The sequence below is a fragment of the Lissotriton vulgaris genome, chromosome 2_1 (assembly GCF_964263255.1).
Source record: "Lissotriton vulgaris chromosome 2_1, aLisVul1.2, whole genome shotgun sequence".
NCBI classification, from domain to species: Eukaryota; Metazoa; Chordata; class Amphibia; order Caudata; family Salamandridae; genus Lissotriton; species Lissotriton vulgaris.
The window spans coordinates 125,043,029-125,061,418 of record NC_141687.1 but is presented as its reverse complement, the minus strand read 5'-3'; the positions used below and the strand labels follow the sequence as shown (position 1 = coordinate 125,061,418).

General features: G+C 46.7%; 1 protein-coding gene across 3 annotated transcripts in view; it reads right to left on the bottom strand.

Moving 5' to 3' along the window:
- The window catches only part of CUX1 (cut like homeobox 1), a 1,218,817-nt gene that overhangs the window by 64,461 nt on the left and 1,135,966 nt on the right, over positions 1–18,390 (bottom strand). For all 3 annotated transcript variants that reach the window (XM_086954570.1, XM_086954568.1, XM_086954569.1), the window contains one exon: positions 6,349–6,613. In XM_086954570.1, coding sequence (XP_086810696.1) covers positions 6,349–6,613 — 265 coding nt within the window. The remainder of the gene's footprint in view (positions 1–6,348; positions 6,614–18,390) is intronic.

The window sequence follows — 18,390 nt, the reverse complement described above, 5'->3', positions numbered from 1 at the left end:
CTCATCTTGGCGTCAAAATCTTTTTTCCGCTGCAAGATGTTTTCCATTTTGGCTTCTAGTCGCCGTCTTTTCTTTTCCATCTCGGCCGCGTTGTCCGCGCCGGATTGTTCGGCCCCTCTCTTCGGCGCCTGGCTCGGCTGTGAGATTTTCGGTGCCGAGGACTTGGACGTCGAACTGGGTTTCGGGTCCCTGGACGGCATCGGGGCTTTAGGGTCTTTCTCCCTCGACGTCGATCGGTCCTTTTCGGGGACCATCTTCGACGACTTCTGCTATTCAACAGCTCTCGGCGCCAGGGACTCCTTCTCAGAGGATCCGCTGGGCCTGTGGGTAGCCGCGGTCGCCAGGTGTCTCTGCGTCGGCGCTTTCGGGGTCTTGCCCTCGTTTTTTCGAGACTCAGAGTCTCTCGTGTTCTTGGGGAACGACGAGTCTCCTACCTTATCAGATGTCTTCGTGTAATCGGTCTCTACGACCGTGTAGCTGTCGTCTTCGGCGGCAGCATTGTCCTCTTCCTCCGAGGACATCCCCAGCTCGTACAGCGATGGCGTCGGGGCTTTTCCTTGGAGGGTGGCGTGCGCTACCCTCTGGCTCTTCCTCACACGAATGGTCTTCGGGGCGAAGGCGGAGCAGGCGTTGCAGTCCTCGCTTCTGTGGTCTACCGGTAGGCAAAGGTTGCAAACCGGGTGTTGGTCTTTCTGCGCGTACTTGTGGTGGCAGTTAGGGCAGAACTTGAATGGCGTGTTGAAATTACACAACAATCTTGGTGGTAGTGTTCCTCAAGAAGAGAAAACGTCCGCACCTTCTGTTGATGAATATTTTCACTGAATAAGTAGTACGTGAAGTAACAAAAAAGAGGTGCACTGGGAACTTGGTAAGACACCCACCACCAAGGGTGTGAAACAAAGCAACTTAATGCTAGTATCAAAAAATCTGAGTTAACCAAGTTACACAAGCACCCTCTAAGAAATCAATCAAAGTGTCAAATGTCAGAATCCTATCGGTGATGGTAATCACGGCGAGACGTTAACGTTGTAGGTTCTGCCTTGTAGTTTCTAGATGATGAGCCCCACGCTGAGTTTGGTTGTAATGCGGGAAGTCAAGAAGGTGAGTTTTAGTGATATAGCGCGAGTCGCTGCATGAAGATAAGTCTATTAGTCATGTGGTCTAGAGTCCAACGGACCTTGATAAGTCTTCTAATAGTTTGTGCTGTGGCCGGATCTCCACCGATAGGATTCTGACATTTGACACTTTATACCACCCTCGGTTTATAAGAACTTCCCGTCCGCCAGACCTGTCAATACTGACTAAAATTGCCTTGAAAAAGCCCCTGAGCGGGCGAAACACGTGTCGGCAGTGCAAAGCTGGAAAACTTTTAATGTGTTTAAAATAAAGATTTTGAAGTACAACAACTGCTTTGGACCCATACTTTGAAGCTCATCATTTCCAAATGAACTCTTGGTGACATTGGTGTAAAAACCTTGATCTAACTAATGCTCTAGAGAAATTCCCCGGTTAATTGATTTCTTAGAGGGTGCTTGTGTAACTTGGTTAACTCGGATTTTTTGAATGGCGTGTTGTCCATCATCGAGTGTTCAGGCCTCCCTGGCCGCGTGGACGTCGACGATCGTCGAAGTCCTCGATGATTTATCCTTCCTTTCGCTCGTCAGTGGTCGGCGAAGTCTTCTGTAGTCTTCTTCTTTCGATATCTTCTCCAATTTCAATCTTTTCCTAGTACTTTCTCCAAAAATGTCTGGAGCCCAACGGGAACGATCCAGACCCGACAGCGGAAAAAAGAATCTGAAGATGGCGCCCAAGGGTGGGAGCTTCCGCAGGAAGCATGCCGACGTCACCGGAAATACACCCAAGGATGGGTGACGCCGACGCCCACCTGGGCGACGAAAAAAAACCAAAGAAAAGACTACGAATCCGGACCCAACCACAAGACCGCGGAATATGCACAGCATCGTGAATCCAGAAAGATTCACGCTGCAAAACTGTTTATTTTCATAACAACCTGTGTGGTGTCCTTTTCATTTGGTATTCAAAGGTTATATGTGGTAAAACAGCTGGCTTCACATGCCATAAAGAGTTTAGACTAAAGACTGCTTTTGTCCACTCTACTAGGATAGGTGGTCTATAAGGTTGACTTACAACCAATCACCATAAGGGTTGTTTGGACTGATACAAGGTGATCACTAGAAACAATAGTTCCCTCTCACCAGAGCCCTGGCAGAGAACCTCCAAAATGTGTCCCCCCAGGAAATGCGCTGCCGGGTCAACCATGCGCAGAATACCCACAGCCTTGGACACTGCGTGAGCTAAGGTCGCACCCGCCTCCGTAGGGCCCCGCGGTGGAGAAAGCAGATCCTCCGTGGGCGATGGCTGTAAACTAAGGTGGCCGTCCCCGAAGCCAAGCGGGCGGGCAAAGGCCAGACCTGGAACTTAGAAGGAGGAAAGGAAGAGTGGGGGACCTGTTGCTCCTCCAGTGAACACTGCGGCCTCGGGAATGACGGGGAGCCGCCTTCTGATGACGCCGGTGAATAAGCCATCACGCGGCGGCCTGTCTCCGGGGAGTAGGACACCGGCAGGCAAACAACCTCCGGAGAAGAGGGAGCATCCGAAGACGAATCCGCGACTCTACGCTTGCCCGGCGTTGCAGAATCCGCAGCCTCAGGCAGGACGTCATCAACATTCGGCGACGAAGGAGACGCCAGACAGTACGGATACACTGCTGTAACAGTGCAGAAATTCGGAATACTTGATATACTGCTAAACAGTACAGATACACTGCCTAAAAACAGTGCAGACCGGACTTGCGTACCCAAACCCGTCTAGATACGACCCAGCAATGGTACTCACCGGGAAGCACGGAAACAGAAGGCCTCGGAAAACTCGACTGGACTCGACTCGGAACTTCGGAAAACTTCGGAAAATTTCGGAAAACTTCGGAAAACTGGTGGGCCTCTTCACACCTCGGACCTTGCTTCTTTCGGCTAGGCTCTGGTCGGGATCCTCCGCACTCCTCACCGCCTCGTCTGGGCACTGATCGCAGTCTTCGTCACCTCCGTGGGTCAGAGGGAGATGCAGGAAATCCTGCCAGTACACGTGTGTTCCATCTAACTGATGGCAGGGGACACAGCTTGCAACGCGCCAACCGGCGCGTGAGGTGGGGGAGGGGTCCCTATTCTGGCGCCAAAATGACGTAAATAATTAATTTACTCTCTTAATTTCTATGCAGGTAAGTACTTAATCAATAATAACTCAATCGGAATGAAAAAAGACAGAGTCCGTGGTGTTAGAGTTTCTAAGGGTTTTATTCCTCATAAAGGAATCAGGATATCATGTTCTGACCACCACAGGGGTGCCAGAAGGGATAGAGCGCTCTCGTTTATTGACAGTACATAGCTTATATACTTGATTTATACTTGATTTATACCATAAAGAATCAATGTAAGAGGCGTAACAGCTGAGAGAAGACAAGATAACAGTATACACGTGGTACTAGTACATCATCAAGAGGCGTAAACTAGGCGTGAACCAGAGGTGTGTGCTAGAAACGTCACTGATAAGTGACGTAAGTGGGTGGCACCAAGGGGTGGTGCTAACAGAATGTTGCAATGTCAGCAGAAATCGGAAGCTTGGATGCGCGCGCAGCTGCATGACGTGTGATTGACGGGGTGCAGGGGTGCAGGGGACTTGACATTTACACTGACGGAAAGAGACAGAAGTCTGGCATGTCAGATCAACTTGTACTTCTATCATATCTGATATCTGGTGTTTAGGAACTATACTATCTGGGCGGAAAGGTCTCTAGGGCAGAAGCTGTTCTATGCTAACTGTGGATGCGTGTATAAGCGCCTAAGTGTCTACATGTGAAGCGTGGGGCACGGGGCCTTCCATGGAAGCATGGCAACAGAGGCTATGAATTACTTGCATTAAGACAGGTCGGCCTTTTGGCTCTGCAGCTGGAGAGGATGTTTACAGGATCTAGTAGGCAGGAATGTATTCTCGGGGAGCGGAACAGATAACTCGAAGGTTATAGTCAGTCTTGGCAGAAAGCAGGCTGAGCTGAGCGCGAGGGGCCGCGCTGAAAGTAGGACAGAGTTCACGGGTACAGAGGTAGCCTGGGCAGGGTCAGGAGCCACAAAAGAGGTTCAGATGGCAGGAATTCAGGGCCTACTCTTGCTAGAGCAGGAATACATGAAAAGTGTACTACAAAAAGACGGTGGCATAGCATACTTAGGAACGGACTACATAATCCATTCAAGGTGGATCTGAAAGAGGACAAGTTAACGGTGGACGCAAATGTATTTGCGTCTTCATAGCTGGCACAGGAGGGAAGTTACATGCACTTTAAGCTGGTACATGGAGTCGGTGGGGTACGCGCTAGGGAACACAACATGGCCAAAATTTAATTTTCCTCACCACGTCACGCAGCGCCGGGGACCGGTGCTGAGCCGGAGCCAAAGTGGCGGCATCGGAACGGCACCGACTCTACCTTCGACAAGGAAGCCACCTGCGTGGAGGGACGAGAGGGACCAGGGGAGTGACAAGAAGCCCTCCACCAGCCTCGGCCCAGAATGTGATGGAGGTGATCCACCGACCCATGCGCCGCCGCCAGGCCAGATTCAACCACCGATTTAACCACCGACTCGACCTCCGAAGAGGCAGCCGCCTGCATGGAGGGATGACAGGGGTCCGGAGGGAGACGCGGGGATCCCGTCCAGCCTCGACCCAGAGCGTGACGCCGGCTTGGCCAGATGGCGCTGGAGCGGCGTCAGCTCAGCTGTGGACAAGGCTGCCGCCTGTCCAGAGGTCTGGGCGGGGCTCGGGGATGCGACTCGAGTCCCGGCGACCTCCCAAAACACCGCTGGGACTCCCACTGGAGTTTGCGGCGAGGCAGAGGTGCCGTGGTCCGAAGGAGGGACCCCCGAAAGGCCGCACCCCAACAGCACCACATCCTCCAAGCCTGGATCCGAGCCAGTCGGCGCCAGGGCTGGAGCCGACTGCCGCGGAGGGCCCCGCGTAATGCAAGGGATCTGCCGACGCCCCAGGAGGGGAAGGAGGAGGAGACGCCAGCGAGGCCTGCAAAGCCGCTGCATATGTCTCCATCTGAGCTCTGAACGCCCCCTCACCGGGAAAGGGTGGATAGGAAGGCGGCACGCAGGCCGCATCACCCGCGGAAAGCCCAAGCCCCCGGCAGACCCACCGGAGAGTGACGCTCTCGCGACATAGGAGAGGGATGAGGACGCCGACGTTGGCCGTTTCTGAAGCCTTCTGCCAACGCTGATCGAGGGGATAAAGCCGACCTTGAGAGACGCACCGAGAGTAGTTTCATCCGGCGCTCCCCCCGCAACTTCGGCTTCAACTGTTGGCACGCTTCACAATCAGTGTTGCCGTGACCTTTCCCCAAACACCACATGCAAATGAGGTGTGAGGGTCCGTCACCGACATAAGACGCCCACACGACGTGCAACTCTTGAAGTCTAAAGGCATTCACACACTGTTCCACCAACATATATCACAATGATGAAAGAAAAAAGGGCCCAAACAAGCCCGAACAGAGACCGGATCAGCGCTGCACGCGGAAAAGGAAAAAACTGACGTAGGCGCGCAGGGGCGGGACTCATGTGACTTCCCTGACATCACGTTCGCGGACGACGCCTAGGCGGAGTCGCGTGATGCCGTCCCCCCGGGGCGCAGGGATGCTGTGGCAAAAAAGGGTTTCAGATCCAGTTACACGCCTGGGGATAATTCTATGTTAAGGAATATGAGGCTAGTGAACTATCAGATACTTTAATCCCACCCAGCAACTTTTTTAAACGCTTCCATCTCAAAAACCACTTAGCAGTTTTACACCAAAGAACAAAAGCACACTTCATAAGAACAAATTTACTATCAAGGTGGTAAATGAATAAGTTATGGATGTAGGCAACCATCCACAACTGTAAGGTTTACTGTAAGGTCCTCCAAAATATCCCAACTATTTGCTAGATGTTTTTTCTTGGGAAGTCGAATGGAGCCTTTAAAATGGATAAGCCCACCAGTCAGTCATAGCATGGTTCAATTGTTCTCTTGTTCCCATCTTTGGAATACTAATCAAATTTGAGTGTATTTAAAAGTCTGGATCGCTAATACCTAGTTTTTAACTACTTGTTTTAAACTTACTCGTACCTATTAGAAGAACATAAATGTAATCTAGAAAAACAAACAGTGCTACGAGTAAAAACACATTGTATCTTTAAAGTTTTGCCCCTTATGTGTACCAAGAATACACTGAGGTGAGAAAATGTATATTTCTACTGAACTGGAAATTATCATGATAGCTCTATACCGTGTTTTAATATGTACCTGTAATTATGGAACCAGTTTATTACGGTACTGGTTTTCAAGTTCAATTGGCCCGCCAGCTCCTCAATGGTTTTTGGTGATGGGTATGGCTTCTGCTGGTAGGCTCTTTTTAGAGCTTCTTTTTCTTCTGGTGCCAACACAACTCGTGGTTTCTTCAGCTGATGCTGTGGCTGTGGGCTGCAGCTCTGGCTGTACTCAATTCCAACTGAGGGAGGTTCACTAGGCTGGCTTTCACTTACAGAGCTGTGCCGTCGTTTCATGTAGGCTGGAAAAACATGTTATATAATTAATCTCACCAGTACAGAGTGTTACAGGAATACTACAGGTAACATAAGAAACTTGTCTGCCTGACAGCTGTCTAATTCAGTCAATGGTGCTTAGTGAAATACAAGAAGATGCACGTTTCACAGAGATATACGAAACCAATTCCATTTGATAATTCATATTCGACGTTGTGTACACAACATTAAGATTTGAAAGGCTAATTTACCACTTAGTTGCATCCCACTCACATGTTTATGGGAGGCCTCTCAGGTGGCATCTGCACACCTTGCCCATATCACAGACAATCTAGCCACTTGGTTAGAAACTCTTCTTATCTAGAAAGGGCCAGTGACGTTGTGAACTGTTAATGTAACAGGAATCAATGTACATGAAAGAGAAACATTATGATGTAAAATAAATTTCCATTCTCAGCCATCTGGCCCCTAGACATCTGAAAAATTTGAGCTCAGAATACAAAACGAAATAATGGGAAATGATTAAACCACAGTCAATAGAGGAAGCAAACTATGTAATATGTAGGAAGAGTCTCCAAGCAAGAAGTTAAATTTCATCAACACCATGTGGCGTGTGAGTCCATGTGGTATACGTCTGTACTTTTCAAAAAGAAGCTGTGTTCACTCATGAACATTCATTAATAGCAATAACTGCATTTAAGAATTGATTTAAGTTTCATTTAATTCATAATCCATTACAGGTCATTCTCATTATAATAACAAGTTTTTTTAATTTTGTTCTATTTTATTCTATCAAATTGATAAAACCTCCTAGTTTATGCCCCACATTAAAATGTTCATATATGTTATCCAATCGCTGACACTGGGTGTTATAAGGAGAAAAAGCAAGGGTACTTTCAACAGCAGAATTTCAAAACCAATTGAATTTCAAAATCAACTTTTACGTCCCAGATGCATTTTGACTCTAAGGATCTTTCGTTGTGGGGGATTTCCAATTTATCACAGAATACTGCATAATCCAAAATGAATTTTTGATTTTCTGTCTCTTTGTGCTACAATAAAGAACTAATTACGTGTACGTATTCACGTTGTAAACTTTACAGAGAAGACAAAATGAGTGCTTTGCATTCTGGAGAGTTGCAACACACTTCACTTGTGGATTATCAAATGTTTTCAAGTTTTGCAGCCACATTTCGATGAAAACTGTGTGTGAAGATGTTTGACGCACATCGAGAGCACCAGCCTTAACATTAGTTTCCCCTCTATGGAACTACTTCTCCTCATCTGTTGCATGAAAGTATTACTTACTCTTAGTCCCACAATCTGCCAGCCTTACATTTTAGTGAAATAACGATCTGACGGCCTAATAGCTCTAAATGCCAAAACATTGCACGAAAAAGCTGATTTTAATGCACCAAATTTGGAAGTTAGATGCCTATTTGACTGAAGTCACAAGATGAGGATAATACTATTTGGTATCTTTTGTCAACTATCCGTCCTGATGATGGTCTGACGGTCTCATCGCCACCACAGACCGAAACGTCGACATCTCTTCCCTATAGACATTGATTGTACAGAATTTTGGGAAAGAAGTCAACATAGTTGTTGTATAGGCTAACTGACGTCACCTTTCCAGCTATGTTTTGTTGCTTTTTATTATTTTTTTCCCCGACCAAAAGTTTCGAACATATATTAAATAAATGACTTTTTTGAAATATATTTTCGCCCCGTGTATCACTTGTGTAATTATTATTTACGATTTTTAATTCTTTCACAAATAAATGCATTGATTGTTTTGATTAAATCTGTTGTTCACCACTGATTAGGGTGTACCCAAGAATTTTGAGACAACTTATTCAGGTTATGGCCTTTAAAATCTCTGCCTATTTTCAAGGACAGCCTCCGTTACATCTGTTGTTACTCAGAGCTTGAGAGCACAATTTCTTTCATTAAGCTGCAGCACTTGAGATCATTGCTGTGGTTTACAGAGCTCTGTTATCAACAGGACTGTAAATCTAGTTCTTATCTTGCCACATTTGCTGCGCATTCAGAGATCGAGGTCTGTTTTGGTGGCAGCTGCCTCCTCCTCCCTCCTGATTTTGAAACACAGGGCCAGGAGTCACAGTCCCTGCATCCCTAAGGCTGCCGCTGTCTTAGAGCTCAACAAGCATTTGCAATGCAGTAGGTCTTGCATTTGAAAGAGTTTGAGGTATTGGCATTGTAAATGAAAATGCCTTTTATTTATAAGTTTTGAAAACCTGCAAGCGGTGCGTAAACCGTACTTTGTACGTACAGTTGGTGCTTATGAGAAACAAGGCTGGCAGTAACTGCACCTCTTTTACTGCCAGCCTCGCTTTTGGTAAGCAAAGACTATAAGTATAGAGTGCACGTTTACGCATCGCTTGTTTCCCTCTCTCTTCCAGCCCTCTGCTTCTCCTTGTAGCATTTACTACTACTACTTTTTTCCTCCTCTCTTTTTACTTTCTGTACTCCCCCGCCAACTTTACAACAACCCCATCCACCCTGCAAAACCCCGCTGGTCTCCACCTCCCTTCCCCCTTTTCCTCAACCCTGTCCCCCTCTTTCTCTCTCTCTTTCCAGTTTCCTCTCTTCGCCCTCGATCCCTTCCCACGTTTTGAGAATAAAACTTGCTGGTCCTTCTGCCATGACTGTGCGCTGGTATGTGATGGGATTGCGTTTCCTCCAACAGCCCTGCACCGAGTCGTCTGCAGCTTCAGGTTGCTTTTGACAAAACAGGAGGGGGTAAAAGAAACTACCAGTGTATGCACGTATGTCTATCGAGAGAGGGATCTATGTTTGTTAACCGTTGCTTATATGTACGTGTCTTAGAAAAAAAAAAGAAAAAAGAATAAATAAAAAAGTGAGTGCTCGTTATCTCTTATGTATTGATCTTCAGCCCGTCCAATTACTACAGTACTGTATGAGGTGGGACGCTTAATAGATCTATTTTGCAGAATACCATTCACATTTAAAGAAAATTATATTTTTGGGCAGTAAGAACATGCACAGTTAACTCTACGGTTTGTCTGCCCCACCATCCATTCCCAATGCACACAGAATAGTGGTTAAAGATTATGTTTGTGCTACGGACATAGCTCTGCCTTATTAAAATAACTTGCATTTTATATAGCTCTTGCTACAGTTTTGTCTCATCCATGCACCACAAACAACATACATTAATATTACAGGCCACAATAATACTGCATTTATCGACTTCAGATAGATTGAAGGTGAGTTAGGCCCGTCAGAGTAAAACATATTCTGCCCCGATACTTCAAGAGGGTCACGCAAAACTATACTACGAACCCTAGAATGTTATGTTGTAATACTAAACTTTCTTTCATACGGTGTCATATTTTGAAACTTCTGTGCGAGTGCACCAAGAGACCATGTCTGATGAAAGAAGCTCTAGAAATAAAGGATAACATTACATTTTCAGTTGCTAAATTTCACTAAAATTGTCTGATGGTACAGCCCCTCAAGAGTACAAAACGATAAAATTGTGCTACGAAGCGGCACGGGCGACAGATAGTGTTTTCTAACATTACTTACACAAACCTAATAATTCTGTGTATTCAGGACTGATGGCTAGTATTTTCTCAATAAAATAATTTGCCATTTCCACTCGTTTCTCCTGCCTTAATTATTTCAAGCACAAAATACTCCTTTGATTGCTCAGACCATGGCCTGTAGAAAGCTCAGTAGTTTAAAACACCTTAGTTAATTGTGTGTCTCAGAGCTTGAGTCACGCTGGACGACTCGGCCTTTAATCCTTTGGAGCTAGATAACACGAGTACGAAATTGGTTATAATGTCTGTTTTGTTGCAAAACAGGCGGAAATTCCATTTCACATGCTCTCAACAAAATACCCAAAATATAAATGTGGGTGACCACAATAATTGTTTTCCAAAGCACTATGAAGCAGTAACTGGCAGCAGGTGCTATTTTTAAGCATGACAGAGACGCTAGGCTGGCAGGAACTGAGCCCCTTTTACTGTTAGCCTTGCGTCTTGTAAGCAAAGACTATAAGTTCAAAATGCATGCGTATACATCGCTTAGAGGTTTTCAAAGACACAAATAAAAGCCATTGTCATTTACAATGCCAATATATCACTCTCTCGCAAATGAGACCAATTGCATTGCAAATGCTTGTTTATGCTGATTTTAAGCAGCATTGGCTAAAAGCACTGACAAAGCCAAGATCTATTAACTTTAATTGACACTGACAATCAAAACCAAAATCGTAGTAAAAGCCAAATGTAGGCTGGTTTCCCATAGGATGTTATAGGTTTTAGTCTGCACAGAAATCAAACAAGCATTTGCAATGCAATAGGTCTCGCATTATTTAAGTTTGAGCTATTAGCATTGTAAATGGCAATGTTTTCATTTATGCGTTATTGTTTTTTTCTTTGCATAAAAAGGTACATATAAAATATGTGTTGTACAAAAGTTATTTATGCAGTATTTTGAAAATAGCTAAATTAATAGCTTTGTCATTTACAATGCCAATAGTTATAACTTTCGCAAATGTGACACCTATAGCATTTGTAATGCAACATGTTTTGTATTTACGTGACTTAGCTGTATTATATTACAAATTACAATGGCTTTTAATTTTTTTAAATAAGTAATACTTAAATAAAAGGGATTTTAATTTATAATGGCAATAGCTTAAACTTTTTTAAGTAACTTTTGTGAAGATTATGTTCAGAGTATTTTATTGTGACGAAAATCCAAGAACAGAAGTGAAATATTAACATCTTTTTGTGACATTTGTAATAAAGTTTGAAACATTGAGAGAACATATTTGAACCAGTTGTTGTTGAATGGTTGCGCAGATTGATGCTGGGGTGGAAATGTACTATAAAAACACGCTCAGAGCATGCCATAATATAACACACTTTGTGATGTGCTGTAGTGTAGGTGTGCTGCGTGTCTGCTTGCGGTTGCATGTGTGTGTTGCAGCATAGATAAATAGCAACCGTTGCTGTTTATCTATGGAATCATATGTCTGTATTTTGTGTTTGCTCTGTTTGTGTCTTTGTTGTTTGCGCGTGAGTGCTTTTGTGCTTGTGTACACGTTATGTCAATTGTTGCATGTATCTGTCTGTCTTTGCTTTATTTTTTTTATATCTGTACATGTCTGAATTAGCTCATATGTGCGTGAGTGCTTGTGCGGTCATAAATGTAACAGTAATGAATGTAACTGCATGAACGTGTAAGTTTGTGCTTGTGTGTGTGCGCGTATTGGGGTAACTGTGCATGGTGTGGATTGCATGTTAGCATCTGTATGACTGTATGTATTTATAATTGCCTGTGTGTGACAAGTCGTTGTGGGTGCATGCATTTTACTTGTCTGTGTGTGTTCCCTGATGTGTTTTTACAGTGGGAAACTGAACATTAAAATATTTTCTGGGATTGTACAGATTTCTCTGAGGAAAAATGTTTCATCTGTGGAGAGAAAGTGTATTAGAAAAAGGAAATGTGGCCTGCACTATATTCCTTAAACCTAAACCAAACAGGCTAGCTATTCCCCTGGCATAGGTGTATGAAAGGAGGCTTATGTAACTCTTTTGGATTTTGTGAGTTCCAATGTGAAACTAAATCTAGAACAACTTTCGACGTGTTTATTTGCTCAGCCCAAAATGTCTTCTGAAACAGCTGTTAACATGGTAAATGTGTCTGTTCTTTTTTGTTTTGCACACCACATCTTGAATAATGCTGTTTTAAGTAGCTACTTTATGCAATCATAAACTTACTCGGTAAACCAAACGTTTGTGCCCAACAAACTATGGCTTTTTACTGTAAACACAAAGTCAAAGCAATAGGCTTTGGCAATGCATGTAATAGAATGAGTGTCCCAGTGTTTGTGGTTTATGTTGCAGTGTGCATAATGGAATGCAAGGGGGCGCTGTTATCAGGCCCGAGTAATAGTAGCTATGTGTGTACAGACCGACGGTTTACCCATTAACAAAGAGATTTTGTTCCTGAGTTCTCTTGTGCGTGCCTTTGTCTCTAAACAGTTTATTTCTTCACGCTGTCTAATTAGCTTTATTTACATCTACGTACTTTTTTTTCTTTAGTCTTGATTTATAGATCTTTGCGTTTTTGATTTCTGTGCACTTTGGTTATGAACTAGTTTTATTCACCTGTAAAAATTGAGATTCAGCTGTCTGTTTTTTTTTCTCCTCGTGGTCGTTCCGTTTTCTTCCCCAACGTCTCGTGCGATTTTTTTTCAATGAAATAATTTGCTGGCTTTACTATTACCCTTGATGAATTACTAAATGATGTCGTCCGTATTCGGCAATATTGTGAGCGCCATTAATAGTGGAAAGTTCATAGGTTTTGACCATCACTGCACAACAAATTGCAGCTTGACTCATTTGTTTTAAGTCCATCAACATTTAGCACATGGTTTGGTTATTTTGCCAGTGCGTGTTGCCAGGCAGGAAGCCAGGCAACGGGAGAGAAGACTTAGGCCGGGCCAGAAGAAAGAAGGAAGTCCCGCCTGCTGCTGGGCTATGATTGGCTGCCCGCCGGGATGAAGCAAAGAAGCCGAGTCCTCCCGCGGCCCGGGGCTCCCGTGAGCTACGAAGAGCCCCGGGGCCGCCCCAGAGAAGAGAAATCCTGCGTAGCCGGTGAGTGGGGTCCGGTGCTGGTGTGTGTGTATGTGTACGATTGCGGTGGGGAGGGGGTTCTTTGTATGTGTGCGTGCGTGTGTGTATGCGGGGGGATTGTCTGTGCGTGTACTCTTGTGTGTGGGCGGCGGCGGCGGGGGAGGGTGGGCTTGGGAGGTGTAGTGTGTGTCTGTATGTGTGCGCTCGTGTGTGTGTCGTGTCTGCCTGCATGTGTTGTGAACAGCCTGCTCTCTGTGTGTGTGTGTAGGCGCGGCGACGGGGGGGGGGGGGGGGGGGGAACGGGGTTGCCTGTCTGTGTGCCTGCGTGTCTGTGTAAGTGTAAATGCGTGTGCGCGTTTGTGTGCATGCATGCGCGTTAGGCTGGGAGTATGGGAGGGAAGTGCACGGCGCGGCGCAGGACAGAACGTGCGCGTTCGCGCACCCAAAATGCGAATTCCAGGGCGAGACCTAAAAAGGACTCCACTACACAAGTGCTATAGAACATCTTCAGTGTGGCATCCATCCCTAACATAATGAAACATGCAGAGCATATCTCTTTATGGATGATCTCAATGTGATAGAAGGACCAATTCAAAAGAACAAGAGAGTTAACTCAGGCAATACCTGTTCTCGTAGTGACTATCTAACCCCAGATTTGTCACCTTTTGAATATTCTCAGGCGTAAGACTGAACCCAGAAACATTTGCATAGCAATTCACACCAGTGTAGACAGGTGGAGTAGTGTGATGTCATGTTACTATGTGGCAGTCCATCCCGCGTGAATGTGACTTTTGGTCAGTATTTATATGCCACCTCTGTGCAGTGGCATTAGGTTTTTTTTCACAACTCAATCCATGCAAACAAATATGGAGCCCATACATTCAACGTGAAACCAGCATGCAGAATCTTTTGAGATGGAATCTTATTAAGACTGGACTGAATAAGTCTATTCAAAGAATGGAGATGGAGGGAGGGCAGGTGAGAAATCTGTGTTTAGATCAAATCTTTAACAGGAAAGGCGTTACCGAAGGCAAGGAATTTGTTCTTCTGATAAACTTCCAACAACAGATTCATCCCTTGTTGAATAGATACCAAAGGAGTATCTACCAGGTGGTGGGATTGCCAATGGCTCAAATTTGGAAGTTCTGGTAGACCGAACTAGTGAAATACCCGTCCCAACGGACCATACCGTCCAAGCAGTGGTGCTTCATGAACATGTGGCGGGACACCCATGCAGCTTGGTCGATGCCCAGGATAGGTACCAGGAATGCTAACGCAGTAGTAGCGGCCTGGTGGAATCGGTCTCTAAGCCATCAGGAAGCTGATTCTTAGCAAAGTAGTAGCAGATCTTGCTGCAGAGTACAATCCATAGAGAGATGATTTGTATCTGCACTACACTGCCCTTGTTTACTCCACTAAAAACAATGAAGAGATGATGATCCACTCATTGTAGAGATGTTCATCCACCCCTAAAGAAAGAAGGAGCTCTGTTTGGGTCCAGGCTGTGGTGTCTCTCCAATTTAGAAGGATGAGGTGCAGTGAAAAATGAGGGCATCACAAAGGTCAGGCCAACATGAAAGAGAGTGACCACTTTCGGCAAAAAGAAGGCACATGTCAGAAGAATCAGTTTCCCTGAGTAAAACCTGGTGTACAGAGAGTTAACTGAAAGAACCTGAAGCTAGCTGACTCCACCTGTCTGATGTAACAGCCTCCAAGAAGCAGTCATGAGATTTAGATGTCTGAGCAGGCTATTATGCAGGGTCTCGAACGGTGATCCCATGAGGTACCCCAGTAGGGCATGATGAAAGGGGTAGAAGGGAACAAATGCTGCAAGCCTTTAAGAAAAAGAGTCACTATAGTTGACTTAAACAGTAAGGGCTATCCAGCAACTGCAAAACAGCTGATATAGCCATAAGATACCTATTTAGCAGTGCCCAAGACAAGGCCTTACCAGTCAGCACAAAGAATACAATCTCCAGTAATGGGTCTGGAAGCGGATCAAAAGGACGAGGGGAGCACAGGGCCACAAATATGTCACAGTGGCAGGCTGTTGACACTTAATACTTGCTCTCCTAGTCTTCTGACAATCTTTGCTTTCCTTGTAGTGTGGTCCGTGATGGGGTTGCCTGGCTCCAGCACACCCCCGTTTCTGGAATCGTCATGCCTTTGGCCACGCACCTTTAGTGGCAGGATTCTTAAGGTTTAGAGGTCATGTTCATGCCTCAGGCAAGCCCGTCTGCTTTTGGACAATGCCAGGACCCCTAAGTACGTGGCCGTGCCATCGAAAACTTAGGCGCGTTAACGTACGAGTTACTTGTAAATGTAAATCTGTGTGTCTTGTAAAGCGCACTGCTACCCGGAGGCGTCCTGGCGCTATACACCGCTGGGGAACAAGTCCTGGCTTTCCCTGTGGGATGTTCCCTCCTGGGTATCTCCAAGGTGAAACCAGGCATCCCCGGCGTTTGTGAGGGGCCGTTGTGGAGATGAGGCAAGCTAATGCCCAGAGTTGCCGAGTGTGATCCCTGGTTAGAGGCCGAGGCGAGAATTATCGAGTCCGCTGACCCTGGCTCACGACCCTGTCGCGTCGGGAATTGAAACCTGGTCCCGGGCCGTCCTCTGCTTCCGGGTCTGCCGCCTCTAACCAGTGAGCCACACCACTCGCCACTTGCCTTCGGTAACGATTATTGATAGAGACGTTGTATAGCCGCAGATTCCTTAACTTAGAATTATCCCCAGGCGTCAAGACCGGCGCCGGAATTTTTTCGCAGCAGCACCTCAGCGCGCCACACGACCCCCCCAGCCCCCCCCCCCACCCCCTGACGTCCTTCACGGATGTGATGTCAGCGAGGTCATATAAGTCCCTCCCTGCGCGCTGACGTCAGTTTTCTTCTGAGAAACTTTACCGCGGCACAACGCGGAGCCACCAACAAAACTGTGAAAGTATGGGAACAGCGTGCGAAGGAGGAAAAACCTGTAAACAAAGAAATCGGATGGTACATAAAGCACTATAAAGGACAGTGTCAGACACTGTAAACCAACAAGCTGAGGATCGCCAGGCGCAAAACTGAAAGCACGGTGGGAGCGCACGAACGCCGTCGCCGTGAGTGTGCACATCGGCTGTCCCGGCGCAAGCTGAAGATCGCTGGAGAAGACACGCCGAGCTCTGAGTCTGAATTGGAGCCTGCTGCCGAGACTGACCCGCTGCGGAGGGAGAGGGACACGTGGAAAGAGCCCGGGGATCGAGAGAGGGAGGGGATGTGTGTGTGTGCGTGTGTGCCTGTGTGTGTGCGCGCGCATCTGTGTGTGTGTGTGTGTGTGTGTGTGAACAGCATGCCGGAATCGGAGCGCGTGTTCACGCGCGCGACCTGATCCGATTCCGGCATGCTGCGCGTGCCCATCTCTTGTCTCCCTTTTGGCTCGTTGTAAGCAGAGCCGACAGCAATAGGTCTCGCTGCAACAGGACTTTCGCCCTGTATCGCAGGTGCAAGACCTAAAAAACCAAGAAGGAAGGCAGAGCACCGCTCTGAAACACAACCCCGGAAAGCTTAGCGCAGACCCTGCCCAGAGGCTGAGTAACGTTGGAAGAATGTCCTGATAAACAGGAAGGCTGCCATTACAACTAGGCCTGAGCGGTAAATTCTGTTCCGCAGAGAATGCAGAATTGCAAAAAATTCCGTGATGTGCAGTTTCGCAGAATTTTTTGCTGTTTGCGCTTTCAAAATGCGTGTTTGCAAGATATTTCACCCCGAGCATGCAAATAGCGTTCGCTAACAGGAAAAAAGCATCGCGAATGGGCGGAACAAGCAATTCCGTGTGCTTGTGGAACTTTTGCGTGCTCGCAGAGATTTTTTATCATTTCGCGGAGCTTTACGTAGCGCGATTACGCAAATTCCGCCCACCCCAAAATACAAAGCAGAACTGGGCCGGCCAACAAGGGCGGAACACAGGAAGAACAATAATCCACTGCGAGGTAACATTACAAGGAATGGCGCATTCCCCTGTAGAGACCAAAGGGGCGAGCCACAGCCCAAAAGATCCCAAAAGATGCGACTGCAGAGGAGACAAGAACCCCAAACCGATGGAGAAGGCGGGAGGGAGGGAAAAGAACAGGAGAAGACCCCACACTGGAAGGATCAGAGTTGGGGAAAGCACAGAAAAGGAAAAAGAAAATCTCCAGTTGAAGGTGAAAGTGAAAAGCTCCGCTCCACAGGAAGAGAAGCCACCCAGAGGGAGGCGGCCGCAGAAGGCAAAGTCTGAAAGGGTTGAACCAGCTTGAGCACCCTGGATAAAGACCAGTGCCACCTGAAAGGAAGCAAGGTGGAGAACCCCCACCTGGAAAGGTCCTTGCACAATGGGGAGGATGGGTGGGATTTAAGGAATCTGCGGCTAGACAACGTCTCCACCAGATACATCGTTATCGAAGGTAAGTAACTCGTACATCTGATAGAGACATCTAGCCGCAGATTCCTTAACTTAGAATAGGTACCACAGCCGTACCTCAAGAGGGAGGTCGGTCTGCGACAGTACAAACAGAAAGTGCCAGAGAGCACCAAGCCAACAACAGGGTGACAGACTACGGGGAAAGCTGTGGTGGCGCACCCAATCAGCAGACCAAGCAGCTCGGAAGAGCAAAAGATAAGATGACCAGAAGGGCACTAGACCTCACCCATGTGAATACGGGATGGAATTATGGCACTAAGCCACAATCCCAGAACGGAAGAGAAAGTTCAAAATGAGGGAAGGAAGAAGAACTACTCCCAGAGCCCAATGGGTGCTAAGGTGTCACCAACCAAGACCCAGAGGACAACATGGAGTGACATAACCAAAGCCTACCCGGCGGGCCTACCCAAGGGAGGCCAGACAGGCAGCAGTCAGGACGCGGAGGACAAGAGGCAGGGACTGAGCAACGCCCCAGAAGCGCAAGCGTGAAACACAAAACACGCCCAGTACAATACTCAGTCACAAGAAAGTGACAGGGGCGTAAAACTTCTTGCTGAAGCACACTGAGGCGGACCTCAACGAGTAACATGCACGTAGCAGACAGCTACAGAGACAATGCAAGTGGCGTGGCTAAGATGATCAAGTGACTGCCCAACAAGGCAACGTGAAGGTCAAGGGAAATAATGCACCCAAAGAGAGACGGAGATGCAGGGCAAAGCACCCGG